This window comes from Chelonoidis abingdonii, chromosome 5 (assembly GCF_003597395.2).
Source record: "Chelonoidis abingdonii isolate Lonesome George chromosome 5, CheloAbing_2.0, whole genome shotgun sequence".
In the NCBI taxonomy this organism is placed as follows: Eukaryota; Metazoa; Chordata; order Testudines; family Testudinidae; genus Chelonoidis; species Chelonoidis abingdonii.
The window spans coordinates 144,943,205-144,961,422 of record NC_133773.1 but is presented as its reverse complement, the minus strand read 5'-3'; the positions used below and the strand labels follow the sequence as shown (position 1 = coordinate 144,961,422).

Below are 18,218 nucleotides of genomic sequence, written 5' to 3'. Positions count from 1 at the left end.
CCACACGGCCAGTTCACATGCCAACCCTCCAGCTTGGAAGCTGGAACTGCCTCTGCTCAATCTCCTCTGGGCACAGCGGGGCCAGTCTGGAGCCATGCAAGCCCTGCTGTGGCCAAGGGGAGGTTGGGCGCTTGCCAAGGCTGTCACACTGGTACCATCCCAATCCCTGCATTAAAATATTGCTAAATGTGCAAAGGGCGAAAGTAACAAAACAGCTGACGGCATCAGCCATTTCCCCAAACCAGAGTCATTACAAACCCAGCAAGGGGAAGTGACACGCTCTCCTGGATTCTTCTCCAGCCCTGGGATTAATTAGCTCTCCTGGAGTCAGTGTGGGCAGACGCCATCTCCTAGGTCCGCGGCTCTGGTCCTTTGGCTGGGGATTTCCTAAGGGAGCAGCTCTCTCCTGGGGACCATTTCATGAGAAGGTAACATTTCCTGCTTCTCCAGGCCATGCCTGAGACCCCTGGCTTGGGGGGGATGTAGCATCCTGAGTGGCAAAGGCAGGGGATACACCTGGATCTCAGGGCTGGTTGCCTGGGTAAAGGGGGTTTAAAATGCAACGTAGCCATCTTGCACAAGTTGGATGCTGACTGGTACCTACCTGCCGGGGTAGATACATAGATTCCAGGACAATACGGATCCCATCCAGAGCTAAGCTGAGGGGATCGCATTCGCATCTGGATGTGGCGCAGGTTCAGGTTTGGATCTGCTGGTGCAGAACTCAAACAAGATGTGATTTCCACCTCCCACCCAACCCAGACCCAGGAAACAGGCTCCCAGACCTGGTCCAGAACCAAAACCCCAGGATTGGGATCAGACCAGGGGTTCAAACCCAAACTGCCCCCTCCTGCCCCACCAGGGAACATGACCAGATGTGGCGTTCCAGTCTGGAGCCAGAGCCAAAGAAAGGTGTTGATAAGACATGAGATTGTGGTTAGATGACACAGGCCTCTGGAAAGGATGCAAAGGAATGGGGCAGGCTGAGGCAGACATCTGGGGCGGGTAAGGGACCCCACCCCACACAGACACCTGCAGGACTACAGCACGCTGGTGGGACCCAGGAAGGTCAGTGGGGAGCCCACAACCCCCCCAGGGTGTGGCTCGGTGAGGATGGTGTTGGATGTAGCCAGGCGCGTGGGAAGAGTCTGGTTACCTATTGGCTTTGTATGGGGCAGGAAGCTGCTCACCTTCTGGGGAGCTTGTAGAGCAAATGACACCAGGCACAGGAGTAGAGCCTAGGGCAAGAGAGTCAGCAGCAGGGTGCCACCTTCTCTAGAGTGGAGCGTGTCCCCTGGCACCCTGATACCTTGGCTGCCTCTGCAGTCAGAAAGGTCTAGGTCAGGGGTGAGCAAACTTTTTGGCCCGAGGGCCACATCTGGGTGAGGAAATTGCATGCAGGGCCATGAATGTAGGGCTGGGGCAGGGGATTGGGGTGTGGGAGGAGTGCAGTGCCCAGGAAGGGGCTCAGGACAGGGGGCTGGTGCAGGGAGGGGTGCGGAGTGTGGGAGGGGGCTCAGGACAGGGGGTTGGAGTAAAGGAGGGGTGCAGTAGAGGATTGGGGTACAGGGTGCAGGAGGTATTTGGGGTGTGGGCTCCAGCCCAGCGCCGCTTACCTTGAGCAGCTCTGGGGTGGCAGCAGCGCACAGCAGGGTTGAGGCAGGCTCCCTGCCTGCCCTGGTCCTGTGCCGCCCCCGGAAGCAGCCAGCATCATGTCCCTGTGGCCCCTGGAGGGTGGGGGGCATGGCACAGAGAGCTCCGTGCGCTGCCCTTGCCTGCGGGTACCTCCTCCGAAGCTCCCATTGGCAGCAGTTCCCCGTTCCTGGCCAATGGGAGCTATGGGGGGTGGTGTCTGCTGGTGAGTGAATCACATGGAGCCCTCTGCCCTCCTCTGCCCCAGGGGCTGCAGAGACGTGGTGCTGGCTGCTTCTGGCAGTGGCGCAGGGCCAGGGCAGGGAGGCAGGGAGCCTGCCTAGCCCCACTGCACCATGGGGCTGGCAATCCCGCAGGTCGGCTCCAAATCCTGCAGGCCATAGTTTGCCCACACCTGGTCTATGTGCATCCTATAACAGGCCCACTGGGCATCTTTGCCAGGATCATGGAGAGGAAAAGTCCCCAGATGGGGAAGGGAGGAGATGGGTCTTCCTCTGTCTGACTCAATATAGGATCCTGCCGAAAATCAGGCTCATCCTTCTGCCCTCTTCCAAAAAACCCCAGGTTGTCTCTTTGTTGCATTGTTGAGGGCACTGCTTGGCCAGCTGGACAGTGAGACCAGGGCGGATGATTGGACAAGAGGGAGCTTGGTGAATTTAAAAGGCAATTAAACTGATTTCTGTAATCCACCGAGGAGTGTGTGTTACACGTCCCCCCCATGCCAATAGCTAGAGGTGAAGAGTGACTGCACCGTCTTAGCCTTTAGCTCATGCTTTTTAGCTCTAGAGGTTCCGAGTTCAATGCCAGGTGCGTCAGCCGAGAGGGCATCTGCCATCCAACTTCCATGTGCAAGAGGTGACTAACCTGTGGGACTCCCTGCTGCAGGGATGGGCACTGGACAATTTTCAAATGGCCTGAGTATCTACCACCTTTAGGAAGCCAGTCTTTGGGCGACTGTAGATATGGTTTGCACCTCCCTGCTGTTCTCCCCTGGGGAGCCCTTTACTTGGTCGGGGGGAGGGGAGCTGTTGCCAGAGGGTCCCAGGTCAGGGTCCCATCTAGAACCCATTGAAGGCATTGGGGCAGTGGGTCTTTCCAATGACTTCGCTGCGCTTTGGGTCAGGTCCTCAGTGTGACCCAGGAGACCACTGGCTAGTCATTGCCTCATAAACCACAGAGCAGCTTGGAGACTGGCTGCTCAAGCCACGACTGGGTCAGGCGTGGGGCTGAGAACCGGCAGCGCCCCCTCTCCTGAAGGAATGGGCTGCCTGGGAGCGGGTCAGTAGTACTCACCCCCCTGGGGGCTCCAGCGCCATAGTGATGCATCATGGCAGACGTAGTCCTGCTGGGGAACCCATCCCATAGAGGTGAATGGGGAAGAGAGGCACCTGAACTACAACCCCCAGGATGCACTGTGACAGCATTTCCAAAATGGCCGTTTTTCCAGAGCCCAGTTTTTTAGTTTTCCCTGGAAAGCAGACACCCCCACCACACACACACATTTCCTGCCCCGCCCAGTCTGTTTAGTTGAAAACCCCAACTTTCCATCAAAACCCAATTTTGACAGAATGTTTCCAACCAGCCCTCTGTGCCTGTAGCCATGATCCCACACTAGAACGTGGTCAGATCACCAGGACTTTGCTGGTGAACATGCCCTGTGACTGTAATGGCCACAAGAGATCAGGGAAACCGAGTTTTCACATCCTCTCCAACCACTGCACCTCCAGCAGCATAGCAACTGCTAGCAGCACCCTGAGCTCGGCCAGAGAGAAGAGCTCCACCTATCAAATCAGCAGTTCCCTGCAGCAGCTGGGGATGCCTCATGGGTCTTTCATGAACTGGCTCTGGCTGAACATCCAGCAGTTAGCTGAACGACATTGTTGGTGGCTCCGCTGATGTTCATAGTCTGTGATTGCTGGGCATCACCGACTCCAGTGATCTGTCCCTTTTCTGCTCTGTTGAGGAGAAAAACCACTGAGTCTGAGGAGCTGCTGAGTTCACAGAGGTTGGAGACAACAGGACAGGTCCTGAATGGGTTGAGACCTGAACAACAGCATTTCCTTAGGGCAGGAGAGCCCCAGTCTCAGGGAAGGTTTTAGTTGCAGTGAGATGGGTCTCAGCAGTAACGAATAGGGCTTGGACCTGTGGGTTTGCATTGGCCAATCTCTATTATGTCACAGCAGCACTGAGACACCCTAATCCAGATCAGGGCCCACTGTGCTAGGTGCCGCACAGACACAAACTGAGAGACAGTCCCTGCCCCAGAGAGCTCATTATCTAAGGCTGTGCAGTCCAGTGGACAGAGCCTGGCTTGGAACTCAGGAGATCCCACGGTTCTGCTGCTGGTCTGCGGGTGACCTCAGGCAAGTCTGTGCCTCAGTTTCCCCATCTGTAAAATGGGAATATTGGCACCTACCTCCTTTGTAAAGCGCCTTTAGAGCTCTGGATGAAAAGCACTACAGAAGCACTAGGTATAAAACTAAAGAGAGGGCAGGAAGCACAGGTCAAGGGAATTGTCCAGGGTAACACAGAACGTTATTGGCAGAACTAGGAGTAGCGCCCAGGTCTCCTGCCTCTCAGACTAATGTCCTATGCCCTGGATCACATCCAGCAACACTAGAGATGGATCAGAACCAGAACCCCAGGTCGAAACACCCTGGAACCTTGGGGATGGTCAAACCCACATCCTGATCTGAATGTCAGAAACGGCTCCTCTCACTACACACCCCAGGTCTGGGATGTGCCTCAGAAACCTGATCCAGGATCCATCACTTCACACAGTGACAATGAAAACTGTGAAACCAGAGCAGGAGCGCAGGAGAAACGAAACTTAGTGGGGAACCATGTGTGGAAAAGTGACCCCAGGAAACAGATGGGACATTGCAGAGAGACACGGAGCCGTTAACTTCCTTCTCAGCTCTGCAGGCTTGCAGTCACCAGAGTTTAGCTGTTATTTTAGGCTCTCTGGCACACCACCAGCCTGTTTTAGTTCTGTAATTTGCCAGATATCTTTGGAGCCAAGTTTGGGCAAACAAGTACAGCCCTAGGGGACTGTTCCCAGTGGGATGCCATGTGCTGGAGGGGATCTTCCATTGAGGCTTGCTATAGATCCAAAAGAGAGTGGACCATTTTCTAGATGGGAGCCCCAGGAGAACAAGATGATAATGGGAATGGCTCTTCCCGACCCAAGCGCTGCAAGTTCGCACACTGAAGATAGCTGGGAAATGCACACTGTTGGAAAACAATTGTGAAATTTGTTGCAAAACTGTTCATCAAAATGTCACATTTTTGGAAATTTCTGGCCTGCAAAAAACAAACAAACAAAAACAAAAAACCCATGAAAATCTTCCAAGAAAAAAAAAAAAGTGTGAAAATTGGTAACATTTTTGACCAGCTGCATTTATTAAGCACTGGGTGGAAGCGTGCGTTCTTGTCCCCTGCAAGCGGTTAGCCTGCACAACAGATAAAAGCCTTCACTGACGATCTCGGGGTCTGTCTTTGCTAGGGTCCCAGAGTGGAGGGTATTTGGTGGTAGCTGCCCACAGGGGCCATTTGCTGTGTAGACTAATCTAGCTACAGGACTGATACTGCTTCCATTACCATAGCCTCTGAACATCTCACCTCCTTTCTGTATCTATCCCCACAACGCAGGAAATAGGAGGCAAAGCAGGGACTTGCACCTAGCTCTCCCATGTCAGACTAACTCACCTGACTGCTAGAACATCCTTTCCCCTAACAACATCTGGGTCCTGCCTCAGCCCAAGGGGCTGGACTAGACCTGTCTAGCAGACATGGCAAACCTGTGAAAAAAAATGCAGAAATTGGGCTTGTTTTCGGCTTAATTGGCTTGTGAGTTGCTTGTTGGCTTGTTTTTAGCTTGTAGTCTGTTGGGCTTGTAGCGTCGTTTTTTTTTTTTATCAGCTCCCGGCAAGCAGGGGCAAGGGAAGGAGGGAGAGTCAGGGGTGCACAGCGGGCCGACCACAGTCTCAGGCTGCTGTCAGAGAAAAACACAGTTCTCACTTTCTGGTTGGGTGCAGCAAAGTCAGATACTTTATTTCTCAAGCAATTGCATAGAGGGAGAGAGAGTGCACTAGGACACAGGGTTTCCCCCTCCTTGGCAGGTCTCTCTACAGGTAAACAATTACAGCATTTATACCTTTTGTTACATACAATAATAAGCAACAGTTGCATTTTGTTTATACATAGGTCATCTTGGTATCTTATTTTTCTCACTTTCTATTTTCTCACTTCTATTTATCTCACTCTACTCTACATTCCATATTTATTGACACAAGGTCGCAACAACTTCTCTCACAGTTCTTTCCCACTCGCCTCACACAGTCCTTGCTTCTACAAGTTTCGCGTTATGAGGGTTACAGCTAGCCTGACTCTTGCTAACAGAGAGTGTCATGCAATGAAATCCCCTTCAAATCCCTGTCAGTTCTTTCTCTGCTTCCACACTGCAGACCAGGGGGAATCTAGTCACACAGAGTGTTGGGGGTTTTAGGGATTGTCTTGTTTTGGCCTTGGTTTGAAATGGGATTAGCTTGATTTTTGGCATATTGTGAAAGTCGGGTGCTTATTTACCGCATCAAAGTTGGCAACTGTGCTCTCTAGGCCCCTTCCACCCAGGGCCGGTTCCAGGGGTTTTGCCGCCCCAAGCAGCCAAAAAAAAAAAAAAAAGCCGTGATCGCGATCTGCAGCAATTCAGTGGGAGGCCTTTCACTCTGACCGGGAGCGAGGGACCCTCTGCCGAATAGCTGGACGTGCCGCCCCTCTCCGAAGTGGCAGCCCCAAGCACCTGCTTGCTAAGCTGGTGCCCGGAGCCGGCCCTGCTTTCACCCCTACATTTCTATGGGGACCTACAAATATAGGAGTAACACAACAGGTGCTATTCTTCTTGCATGCACTATGCTCTTATGCTCTTTTGACAGACTAACTACATACACCAGTGATACTCTGACCTCAGTGGTTCCAGAGCCAAATTAGAGATCAGCGTTGCCAGAACGGTAGCGTGAATTCACTGATTCATTTACTAGAGCGCTAGTTGTATTTAAACAGTATGACAGGGAAATAGTTAGTGTATTATTCTGTATCTATTATTCTCACAGCAAAGACATTAATAACATGCCCAAATAAATGTGTTAGTCCCTAAGGTGCCACAAGGACTCCTCGTTCTTTTTGCTGATACAGACCAACACGACTGCCCCTCTGAAATTAATAGCTTAGTGCAAGTTAATAACTTCATTGGTTAATAACATCGTAAAAGCATCCTGATTGGTTAATAGCTTCGATTGGTTACTAATTAAATCACACAGTGTTTTAATATCAAATACTGCAAACAGCCTCAGGCTGAGAGTCACTGATACACAACCTCCCAGATAGCGCCCTACCACAGACATTTCCCCATGGCATGGTTCCTGCCTAGAAGGGCTTACAGATGGGGATCCCACCGCACAGTATGTGCAACAGGAGAGGGCCAGTAGATAGCCCCTCACCTTCTGCCCATGCTGTGGTTTCACCGAGCTTATGCTGAACGTCCATCAGATCAAAACTGGCCACTGTGGGAAAAATTTTGCTCTGGCTTCGCCAGTCTCATGGTGGAATAACTCCACTGACTCCAACGGGGCTACTTTAGAAAGACACTGGATTGACACCGAGGGGTGGGTCTCTTCTCACCCACAAGGAGGCTGCTATTCAAGTCTCTCTGCGATGGAATACACCGTGACTATCATCTGTCTAAACTCAGTGTCCTTCCAAACTCTCAGGCTTCTCTTCATTCACAGAGGGGTTATGTCAGGTCCACCATACCCCTCATCTCCACAAAGGGCCCATCGCCACTCCCCTGCACTTCAGGGCATTTTGGGCGTGGATGCTCATTTAATCAGCCTGGATCTGATCTCTACACATGGCCAAACCAGAATCCTGGAGCTGAGCTGCAGGGAAATTTGGATCCAGATCTTGGATCCCATCTGTCGTTGCAATCTGCACCAACACTCTGGATCTGAACGCCTCCAAACAGGGGGCCCAATGTGAATGGTGGGGCTCGCACCCAGCTCGGGGACATCCCATGACCTTCTGCTACCAAACACCACATGAGAAACTCTCTGCGTTGCCCCATCAAGCCATTGTGTAGCTCTGAGCTGGGCTCACCTGGCGGAATCCAAGTGCCCTTGCTCCCAGGCAGAGGACGCAGAGAGAAGACTCCTGGAAGAGCCAGGAATGCATTTACACTTGTACACAGGCATGCCCAGTGCCCACACGCTTTGCAGAAGATATTTGGGGCCCAGTCTTGCCAAGCTGCCTTGCAAATTTTCCTGTTAATCTGGGAGTTTTTAATCTCAGCTATGGGCTTTCTTTCTTTCCCCACAATCAGCTGTAGGTTACTACATTGTGAAGAATTTGAAGGAGTGTTTTTGACTTTTTTGGGACTTGGGGGGGAGCAGCCTTCTTATCCCTTCCCCTTCCAAAAAAATAAAAAGATCTAAATATTCTCAGTGTCTGAGTCTGTGGGGCCAGGACATGGTTCTTAACCCAGAGACATCAGAGCTTCCAAACAAGCCAAGCAGAATGGTGGTTTTGTCTAAGGTCTCTCATTGGCCGCCCAGAACTAGTGGGTTATCCAATCAAGAGTGGATCATCTCCAACCAGCAGGTAAGTGATAGATGGGGTCTCCAACCAACACCTTCTGTAGAAGTGTCTGGTTTAACAATGCCATGGAGCTAGGCTATGCTCATCCCAATGTCCCATGCCCCTGTCCCTGAACCATGGGGAAACCAGGTACATGTTTTTGCAGCAGCAACCACATCATTGAACAGAATCAGGTGCACTAGCTGCACCAGTGTGAATCCAGAGTAACACCAATAACCGTGGGGTTATTCCACCATGACACTGGTTCAGTTGAGAGCGAAATTTATCCCATAGCAATCAAAAGCTGTTTTCATCTGATGGACACTCAGCATAATCCAGGTGAGATGAGTGGGGTCCCGGCCTGATGCCTAGCGGGTAGATAACCAGCAGTCCGAGCAAAGGAGCCAAGGACTCGCTGGGCTGTGGGGACTGCACTCGTCTTCCACCCTGGTTTGGGTTGCAGCATGTTGGCAGGCCAATATGGAGGAAGTCTGCTCTACTGCTACTCATCCTGCCTCAAATCTTTGGTTAAACAGAGGCCTCTAGTCTGCAGGGCCTTTGACTCAGCTCCTTTCGTCAGCATAGCTTCCTTTTCCAAACACTTATTATAAAGACTAACCATCCTGCAAGAGCTTATTGCATGATCCTCTTTTCTCTTCCACCAGGATCTCCCATAACATTATCCAGTGGGAGCTGTCATGCCCATCTTATTTCAGCTTATCTTCCTGGCCAGTCATGCCCAGCAAGGTACGGTGCCATGTTTAACCCTAATAATAATGATCAGTGGTGTTCTGTTAGCTTCTGCCTGCATGCAACACTCCCTCCACTGCCTCCCTTCAGCATGGCAAAGGGTTTGTACCATTAAGAAAGGGATAGAGAAGGAGACAGAAAATATCACAATGCCACTACATAAATCCATGGTACACCTGCACCTTGAACACTGCATGCAGTTCTGGTCAGCCCACCTCAAAAAAAACCCCTATATTAGAGTAGGAAAAGGTTCAGAGGAGGGGAACAAAAATGATTAGGAGCATGGAGCAGTTTCCGTATGAGGAGAGATTCAAAAGGCTGGGACTGTTCAGCTTGGAAAAGAGACAACTAAGGGGGGATATGACTGAGGTCTATACAATCATGACTGATGTAGAGAAAGTGAATAGGGAAGTGTTGTTTTCTCTTTCACATAACACAAGTAGGGGTCGCCCAATGACATTAATAGGCAGCAGGTTTAAAACAAACAAAAGGAAGTATTTCTTCACACAACGCACAGTCAGCCTGTGGAACTCATTGCCAGGGGATGTTGTGAAGCAGGGTTCAAAAAAGAACTAGATAAGTTCATGGAGGATAGGTCCATCAATGGCTATTAGCCAAGATGGGCAGGGATTCAACCCCACGCTCCAGGGGTCACTACCCTCTGTTTGCCAGAAGCTGGGAATGGGCAACAGGGATGGATCACTTGATTACCTGTTCTGTTCATTCCCTCTGAATACCTGGCACTGGCCACTGTCGACAGACAGGATACTGTGCTAGATGGAGCACTGGTCTGACCCAGTCTGGTTGTTCTTATGTTCTTACCCAGAGCCTGGATGATTCTCTCTTCTAGGTTCAGGAGCAATCTCTAACCGACCCCTGTATATTCTCCCAGGGGAGTGCACGCTCCTGTTTTACACCAGTAAGAGTGGGAGCAGGATAAGACACTGAGCGTTTACTGGTCCTAAGGCACGGTACAAAAAACAATTAGCCAATCCCTTGGCAGAAGGTGACATTATTTATTTGTATTTTGGTGATGCCTTGGACACAGAACACAGGCAGTGCAGCATTATCCTCATTTTACATGCAGGTAAACTGAGGCACTAAACAGCAGCCCAAATTTCCAGCATGGCCCCTGATTTTGGATGCCCAGCTTGAGGGCCCAATTCACAGTGGTGACATGCACCAGCTGCTCACAATAGGACAAATTCTGCTCTGAGATGATTCCACCAACTTGAATGGAGTTACCCCAGAGACCAGCTGGGTTCATTGACTTTAATGGGAATTGCATCTAGTCGGCCCTTCTGAAAATCTGGGCCTAAGTGAGATGCTCAAGCCCCTTCCCCCTCTCCCTGGCTCCACACAGGCAGGCTCTCTTCCCTTCTGGCCTTGCAGCTCTGCCCAGGAGCCAGGCCCCACTGGCTAGCGGAGAGGAGAGAAGCATGTTGCTGATGGAGTCAGCAGATTAGCTCTGTCCTGACTGAGGTTTCTGCTTGTGCCTTGCTCCCTCTGTCTGTTCCCCTCCCCCTCTCTCTGTTCCCCTCTGTCTAATACAGCCTTTGGCTCGTGGGGCGTCACCTACCCCCTAAGCCTGCACAGTATAAAGGACTCCTGCATCCTGATACCCTGCACCTTCAGCTACCCCAGCACAGTGACCTCCACGGGCATTGTGGCCATCTGGTACAAGGATTACGATAACGAGCGCATTGTGATTTACCACTCGGCCACTCCCAGCGAGGTCGATGGCAGGTTCCAGGGCCGGACCGAGCTGCTGGGCAACCTGGCCAGCCACAACTGCACCCTGCTGCTGAGGGGCGTGAGGAGCGAGGACAGTGGCAAGTACAACTTCAGGTTCGAGATCAACCAGGGTGACCGGTGGTCAGACCTGCGTGGAGTGATGGTGACGGTTACCGGTGAGTATGAAGACAAGCTAGCCAGAGCGTGTAAAATCACAACTATTCCACTGTGTGTCATGGGCCCTGTAGTGCTGCCAGCCATGGGTGAGTCTCCTGTGGCTCGAGTGCTTGTGCAGCAGCTGAGTTCTATCCCCACTGCTGCCATGAATGTCCAAGGGTACCATGCTGTAATGGAGGAATAAACGGGAATCGCTATTATCCCATCGCAGATTCCTCAGAATCTCTCTGTTCTTTCCATCCCTAGATGCCCCCACCAGCCCAACCATTGCTGCCCCGGAAGATCTAAGGGAGGGTATGAGAGTGAACTTCACCTGCTCCAGTCCATATGCCTGCCCATACGATAGCACCACTCTGCAGTGGAGAGGCTACAATGCCCTGCTCTCGACTGTGACTGGGACAGTGCAACTGGACACCACTGGAGTGCTCAGCCAGCAGACCCTCTACAGCATCTTGTCATGGCAGGACCACTCCAAAATTCTGTTTTGCGAAGTGTCTGTTGGCTCCAAGCAGGCAACCGGGGAAATTGCTCTGAGGGTGAAATGTGAGTAGTGCTGCTTTTCAAATACTGCCCTTGCTGACTGGAGCAAGGACCCGCAGCTACGGACTCTGTTTCTTCATTGCCCAAGTCACTTCTTTCCAGCCCACAATGCTTCCAGTTCTGCCATGTGATCTCTGACTCCTGGCCAGAAATTCATGGCCAGATTCCAACGGACATCTGGCTTCCCTAAATTATTCTCTGTGATTTTCACTGAACAAAGACTTTTTCTTGCCTTGCAGCCCTATCCTGCTCAGTGGCAGTGCTGGGTGGGTGCCCTGTTCCACCCCAGAGGCGGCTGCATTCCTGTGGGGAGCGAATTGGGTCTTGTGTCTGATAGAGCCACACTTGGGCAAAAAACCTCCTCTGGTTGATTTGATGCTGGGTGCAATTAAGTGTGGATGCAAGTGAGAGGATGCAGAGGTCTGACAACTTGCATAGTTAGACATCTGCATACTATCGCTGGCAGATCGCGGGAGTGGAAGGCAGGCTGGGGACCCCGGTGAATATCATTTGTAAAGCTCTCTGAGAAGATAGGGGCTGTACAAACACAGAACATGTTGCCCCTTAGAATCAGTATGTTGCCCTCACCCTGGAGCAGCTGTGCTGACATTCTCAGACTCAGCAGCCTAAAACAAGACAGCACCTAGCCAGCTTGGTAAAAGTGGCCAGAGATCCCAGGGGCTGGTGTCAATCCCTGGTGCAGTTACTCCAGATGTCTCCTGGAAGCTGCATCTGGGCAACAGTTTCCTAGTTCCTCTCGTTCTCCTGGACCAACTTCTCTCACTGCTATACAGACCCTTCCCTCCCCCGCCCCCCCCGCCCGACTGCCTCTTACCACTTGGTGGTGCTACTGTCAGCTCCAGAAACGCTTCTCATTAAGGCCAACTGCCAGCTGCCCTTCTAATATCACTTCTTCCTTCCCTACCCACCACCAGCTCATTACAGCTCCCCACTTTCCTCTCAGCACGGCCCCTGTGCAGTGTGCCCAGCCCTTCCTCCCCACCCACCGTCCACCTGGCAAACAGGACTCTCCTCCCAGCCCCGATGGGGACACTGAGATAGCTGGTAGCCAGATCTCCTCGCCTCGTATGCCAAAGAACCCCACTGCTCCATGTAGCGCAGCACCGCTTGCCCACACACACTTTTCAGCCCAACAACTCTACCCATGATGCCCTGTTCTTCTGCTCACAGGCTCATGCCAGCAGCCACCTCCTGCCCATGTCATTGGCTTGACCATGGGCCAAGACCTTTCCATCTTCTACCCGCAGAGCTGCCTCCTTTCCCGAAAGCAGAGAAGCCCCAGGCTATGCTGCCCAGGGAACGCGGTTAGGAAGCAGCCCTAAGTCCTGGATCTGGCTTCCTGACCTGCAGGGAACCATCTCTAAGGATGAGAAGCTGGTTCAGGTCCTTTTGCCCACTCAGGCTTTGGTCTCTGATACTGGCAAGGGGGCTAGCTTGTGCCCTGTAGGGATTTGTCGGATATATAGCCTTCTAGAACCATAGGGTGAGAAGGGACCGCAAGGGCATCTAGTCTAACCCCCTGCCAAGATGCAAGATTTGTGCCAACATCATTTCCAAGAGACCACAAATAGAAGAGCTGTCAGAGAGTCATGAGCAGCACGTACCAGACTGGAGACAGTGACGAACATCTCTGAGCTAACCCGACTTCCCTAAGTCAGGACCGCTGGCTTCAGTCTCAGCCAGCAACTCCTGGCTATGGTGGTGCCCACTGGATGCCACCTCCATTCATTGCATGTCCTTTCTTCCTCTGACTCCTCTGCAGATTCCCCAAAAGGCATAAAAGTGGTAATCAACCCCTCCACAAAGAACATCCGGGTGGGCGACGCTGTGTCTCTCATGTGCAGTGTGAACAGCACCTTCCCCGAGGTCACCACCTACAAGTGGTACAAGGGCGGGACTGCCCTGGGGGAGAGCCAACAGATTCTGATTCTCCAGAGCGTTGCTCGCGAAGATTATGGCCTGTACCACTGTGAAGCGGAAAATTCCGTCGGCACCGGGGTGGCGGAAGCAGTTGTTCTCTATGTTTTTTGTAAGTATGGAGGATGGGGGCCTCAGATGAATTACCAGCCAATACCACTGTAGCACCAATGCGTCATGGGGACCATGTGCAGTAAAGAATAAATCCAGTCCTCCATCTAGGCCAGGACGGCCAAAGGTGAATGCTTCAGAAAAACAATAACGTTCCCTCCACCCTAATGCAACTGACTGACTGCCTCAGTATTTGTCATTAGAGCGGGCTGGGAATTTCTCAAGGAATGTGTTTTTTTTTAAATGCTGATTCATCAAAACCCAAACAGTTTGCAAAGCAGGGTCGGTTTCAAGGACTCTCCCGACTCAAAAAATGATCAGACAACTTTTTTGAAATTGTCAAGCTGGCTGGTTTTGACATTTTTTGCACTGGAATGTTTCCACTTTTCAAGTCAAAATGACTTTTTGTTTAGAAATGTTAGTCAGTTTTGCCTAAAAAAATAATTAAAGAAAGAAAGGTCAAAATCAAACTGAAACATGTCATTGACCCAAACCAATTTTTTTTGCATTCACAAAAATTTGAGATTTTGACTTTTCGTCCCATTTCTGGACAGGAACATTTTTCAGTGTCTCCGATTTATTTTATAAGATGGGAAAATGGTTTCCTACTCAGCTCGATTGATCACCCTCATGTCCGAGTGCCTCACAAACACTACTGAATCTACCCTTTGGAATAAGGAAGTATAGCTAGCTCTGTTTTACAGATGGGGAAACTGAGGCACAGAGTGACTAAATGACTTGCCCAAACACAGCAAGTCTGCCAGTGTGGTAGAAATTGAATCCCAAAATTCCCAAGTTCTAGTGCAGTGCTTTAAACACAAACCCAGCCTTCCTCCCCCTTCACTCTTGCATACCGGAGAGATGGGGGGGGGCAGTCTTCTTCAACCAAAAGGGTGTCCCATTCGTGTCTTGAAGCTGGAGGATCAGTCGCCTTTAAAATCTGGCTTCACCCCATCCTGGGCGCAGGTTATTTGCTAGGATCATGTGGGTGTATCTCACATACTCAGTTTCCTGCCACTGCAGGGGACTGGAGCCCTGGTACATCTCCTTTCCCCTCAATCTCTGCCCGTGGCACAAAGTAATTGAGTATCCCAAGGGCTGTAACTTTTTGGTCTAATTCTGGTGGCTGGGTGGTGCTTAGTGGCCTCTTCTATACAGAAGGTCAGCCTGGATGATCTGGTGGTCCCGTCTAGTCTTAATCTCTATGACTCAATCTGCTGTCATCTCCTTCAGCTGCCGTGCTCTCGGTGAGCCCTTCTGCAGAGATACAGGAAGGCGAGATGGTCACTTTGACGTGCGCCGTTCCCGGCGAGGAGAACCAGGATCTCAGCTACACCTGGTACAAGAACAACGTCTGGATCAAGGAAGGCACGGCCCGCTCCCTGGTGTTTCACGAAGTCACCAGCAGCGACACTGGCTATTATTTCTGCAAGGTGCAGAACGACAAAGGGAGTGAGACGTCTCAGGCCATCAGCCTGAGCGTGTTCTGTAAGTGTATCACAAAACTCCACCTACTACTGCAGGGCAACTTGATCTGAGGTTTTTAAAGGGTTAAGGTTTTTAAGGGGGGTTGTGTGCTGAGCCAGGGGGAGGAGTCGTGAGGGGCAGGGCTGCTCAGGGAGAAGAGGGGTTTAAAAAGCCAGCTCCTAAGTGACCAGAGGAGCTAGTGAACAGGGGAGTTTTACAAGGGAGTTTAGAGAGGGGGTGCGAGAGGTAGATACACCTAACAACCATTCTCTAAACTTAACCCCACCCCCACCCCAAAAGCAAACCACAAACCACAAAATCCTACAAGAGTAAAAAGAAGGCCAGCAGAAGCAGCTGAGTGGGGGTGAGGGAGGATATCCAGTTTACTGCACTGAATGCAGCATGTATGGTTGTGTGCAGGTGGCAAACGTGCATTCAGTGCAAAAAGCTCCTGGCCTTCAGAGACTGAGACCAGAGTGGCTGAACTGGAGGAGCAAAGGGAGGCAGAAAGGTGAACCGAGGAGACTTTCAGGGACATGGCAGAGCAGCCCCTCCCCCAGTTTGACAGCCTTTCAGTAATACAGCGGGGGCGGGAGGGGAAATCACAGTTTTGCAGGTTTGGGGAAGATAAATATTTAGGAGTTTTGCCTTGACATGTTTGTCAGTAAAAACTGGGGAAATATCAGCTGCCCCAGGAAATATCAGCTGCCCCAGAAATATCTGCCAGGGGATCACGGGAGGTTTGATGCAGCAAGTCTTGCAGCATCAATGGAGTTCTGGTACTTGGGTAAAATGTGGCCGGGGTGCTCCTTGGCTCACAACCACAGCTGTCTCCTCGGTCAGGTGCAACCAACAGAGATTACCTGCAGCAGCCTCACTCAGCAACAGCAGCTGCATCAGTGCTAGCAAATACAAACCGATAGTCCCAGAGTCACTCTGCAGGCAGCATGTTTAGTCAGTGGCTGCGCCCATCCAGGCCTCTCCTTCACGGAGTTTCGTCTCCCTCCCAGCCAGTCCTGACCTGGGCTGGGGTCTCCCCCAGTGGTTCTCACCCTGCAGCCCGTGGGCCATCTGTGGCCCTATCAGCACAGAGCTACGGCCAGGAGTGCCGCCAGCTTTTTTGCCACCCTAGGTGGCAGAAGTTCCTGCCCCCGAAATGCCGCTCCCAACAGAGGCGGTAGACGGTCCGGCCGCTGCGGTCGCGGTTCCCCAAATGTTAGAGCCCTAGACGACCGCCTAGGTCGCCTAATGGGTTGCGCCGGCCCTGGCTGTGGCCCATGTAACATCCTCAGGGCCATACAGGTAGTATTGCATGTGGCCCACATAACACATCATGGGCCCCGTATATGGTCCACAGTGGGAAATAGGTTGAGAACCATTGGACCCTGTCACAGTAAGATCCAGCGCCCTGGAGGAAACGGACAGTCAGGGCCCTGGGAAAGGGACACAGGCCCAGATTCTCAAAGGTATTTAAGCACCTAAAGTAGGGTCACCATATGTCCCGTTTTGGCTGGGACAGTCCCCTTTTTCAGCTCTGTCCTGGACGTCCCTACTTGTTTGCCAAAAGTGAGCATTTGCCCCAGCTGCAAGGCAGAGCGGACAGCAGCAGCTGCTGCCCCAGGGAATAGCCCCAGCCGCAGGCAGTGTGGAGCTCCAGGGGTCAGCCCCAGCCCTGGCGCATGGGGAGGGCAGCTCTGGCGACCCCCGGCCGTCCCATTTTTACTTTAAGAAATATGGCCTCCCTACCCTCAACTCCCATTGATTTCACTGGGAGTTAGGTGCCTGGTTGCCTCTGAGGATCTGGGCCACAGCTCTTTTCACCTGTAGGGTGCTGGCTGGATCCCGCCCAGGCCTGCAATGTCCAGAAGCCATTCCCACCTAACAGCTGTGTGCTGGCCTGGAGTTGGGAGTGTCATCCCAGTTATTAGTGTAGCAATGAAACCTCAGGCCCGAGTTACGACGTATTGGGAAACCCAGGAAAGGGCTGTGTCTGTGAGGCCACTGAGACTTGGCAGTGTTCTTAAAGCCCTGACTACTGGAGTCAAGGGATTAAGTTAAAAAAAAAATCTCAGCTCTCTCTCTTTTTTTTTTAAAGGGCAAGTTTCTAGCACTGCTAGCTGGGGAGAAAAGCTTGAACACGTGACCTGAGTGTGCTCCAGTGACTCAAAAACTGGAAGGAATAAAAGGAACCCAAAAATTATGATATTTCAAAAATCTCCCGGGTGCTATTCAAACCTAGCAGGCACCTGTGTTTTCTAAAGCTGGGTGATTTTAATCTGGCTGTCACCTCGTAACCTCTTGCTCTAATCATAAAACCAGTTGTTATTCCCCCTTCCCCCCCAGCAACTCTCCCCGGGTTCCTCAACACATCGCTCATCACAATGCCAATGCTCTGTCATTGTCTCCCTTCCACTGCACAGATCCCCCTAGGGGCCTTGCCATCACCTTGTTCCAAGAGACGCAGGAAGGAAAACTGGCTCTCATTCACTGCACCGTGGATAGCCACCCCCAGTCTGTGCTGGCCCTTTACCGCAACGAGGCCCTCATTGCCACCACCAACTCCCATGCGGCCCCCAGCCAGCGGCTCAGCATCACAGCTTCCCGCAACTCCTTGAAACTAGAGATCCAGAACGTGCTGCCGGAGGACGACGGCCGATACCGGTGCACGGCAAGCAATGCATACGGGAACGCGACTGCTGCTAAGCTGTTCCATGCCCAAAGTGAGTAAATGATTTGTGATTACCACGCGGGGTAAGGGGCTGCCACCAATCGGGACTCCCAGGCCCCCAGACAGATTTTTGGGCATGATGCCTTCTCCGAGCATCATGTTTAATAATACCAACATTCTTCTGCCACCTTCCCAGCGGAAACCCTAGGCAATGGGATCTCTCTCATCACTGCGTTTGAGGAGCATTTCACAACTGCTCACTGTGCCACACCTGCACCATCCTTAGATTAAGGCCTTACAGAAAGGTCATCTGACTGCTGGGGCACCCTCATGTCTGGGTGCAGCCTAGCAGGCCCTCCTCATCTATCCACCCCCCGCCAACAGCAGTGGTCTGCATCGTCTCATGACTCTGCCCAGCTCGCTTTATGTCTCTCCCCAGCTGGGGTGATAAACATACAACAAAACATTCCAAATTGTCTCCCAACACAAGAGATTCCTCGGTCCCCTCGGGTGCTATTCCTCAGCTTGTCCTCGAGGCTCCATCTTCAGC

General features: G+C 51.8%; 1 protein-coding gene across 1 annotated transcript in view; it reads left to right on the top strand.

The window, feature by feature from the left end:
• The first annotated feature begins 304 nt into the window (after positions 1-304).
• Positions 305-18,218, top strand: part of SIGLEC1 (sialic acid binding Ig like lectin 1) — a 45,019-nt gene continuing 27,105 nt past the window's right edge. The window contains exons 1-7 of the mRNA XM_032762448.2: positions 305-428; positions 8,949-9,030; positions 10,587-10,943; positions 11,191-11,487; positions 13,268-13,534; positions 14,767-15,021; positions 17,421-17,720. Of these exons, the coding sequence (XP_032618339.1) occupies positions 8,982-9,030; positions 10,587-10,943; positions 11,191-11,487; positions 13,268-13,534; positions 14,767-15,021; positions 17,421-17,720 (1,525 nt within the window). The 5' untranslated portion in view covers positions 305-428; positions 8,949-8,981. The remainder of the gene's footprint in view (positions 429-8,948; positions 9,031-10,586; positions 10,944-11,190; positions 11,488-13,267; positions 13,535-14,766; positions 15,022-17,420; positions 17,721-18,218) is intronic.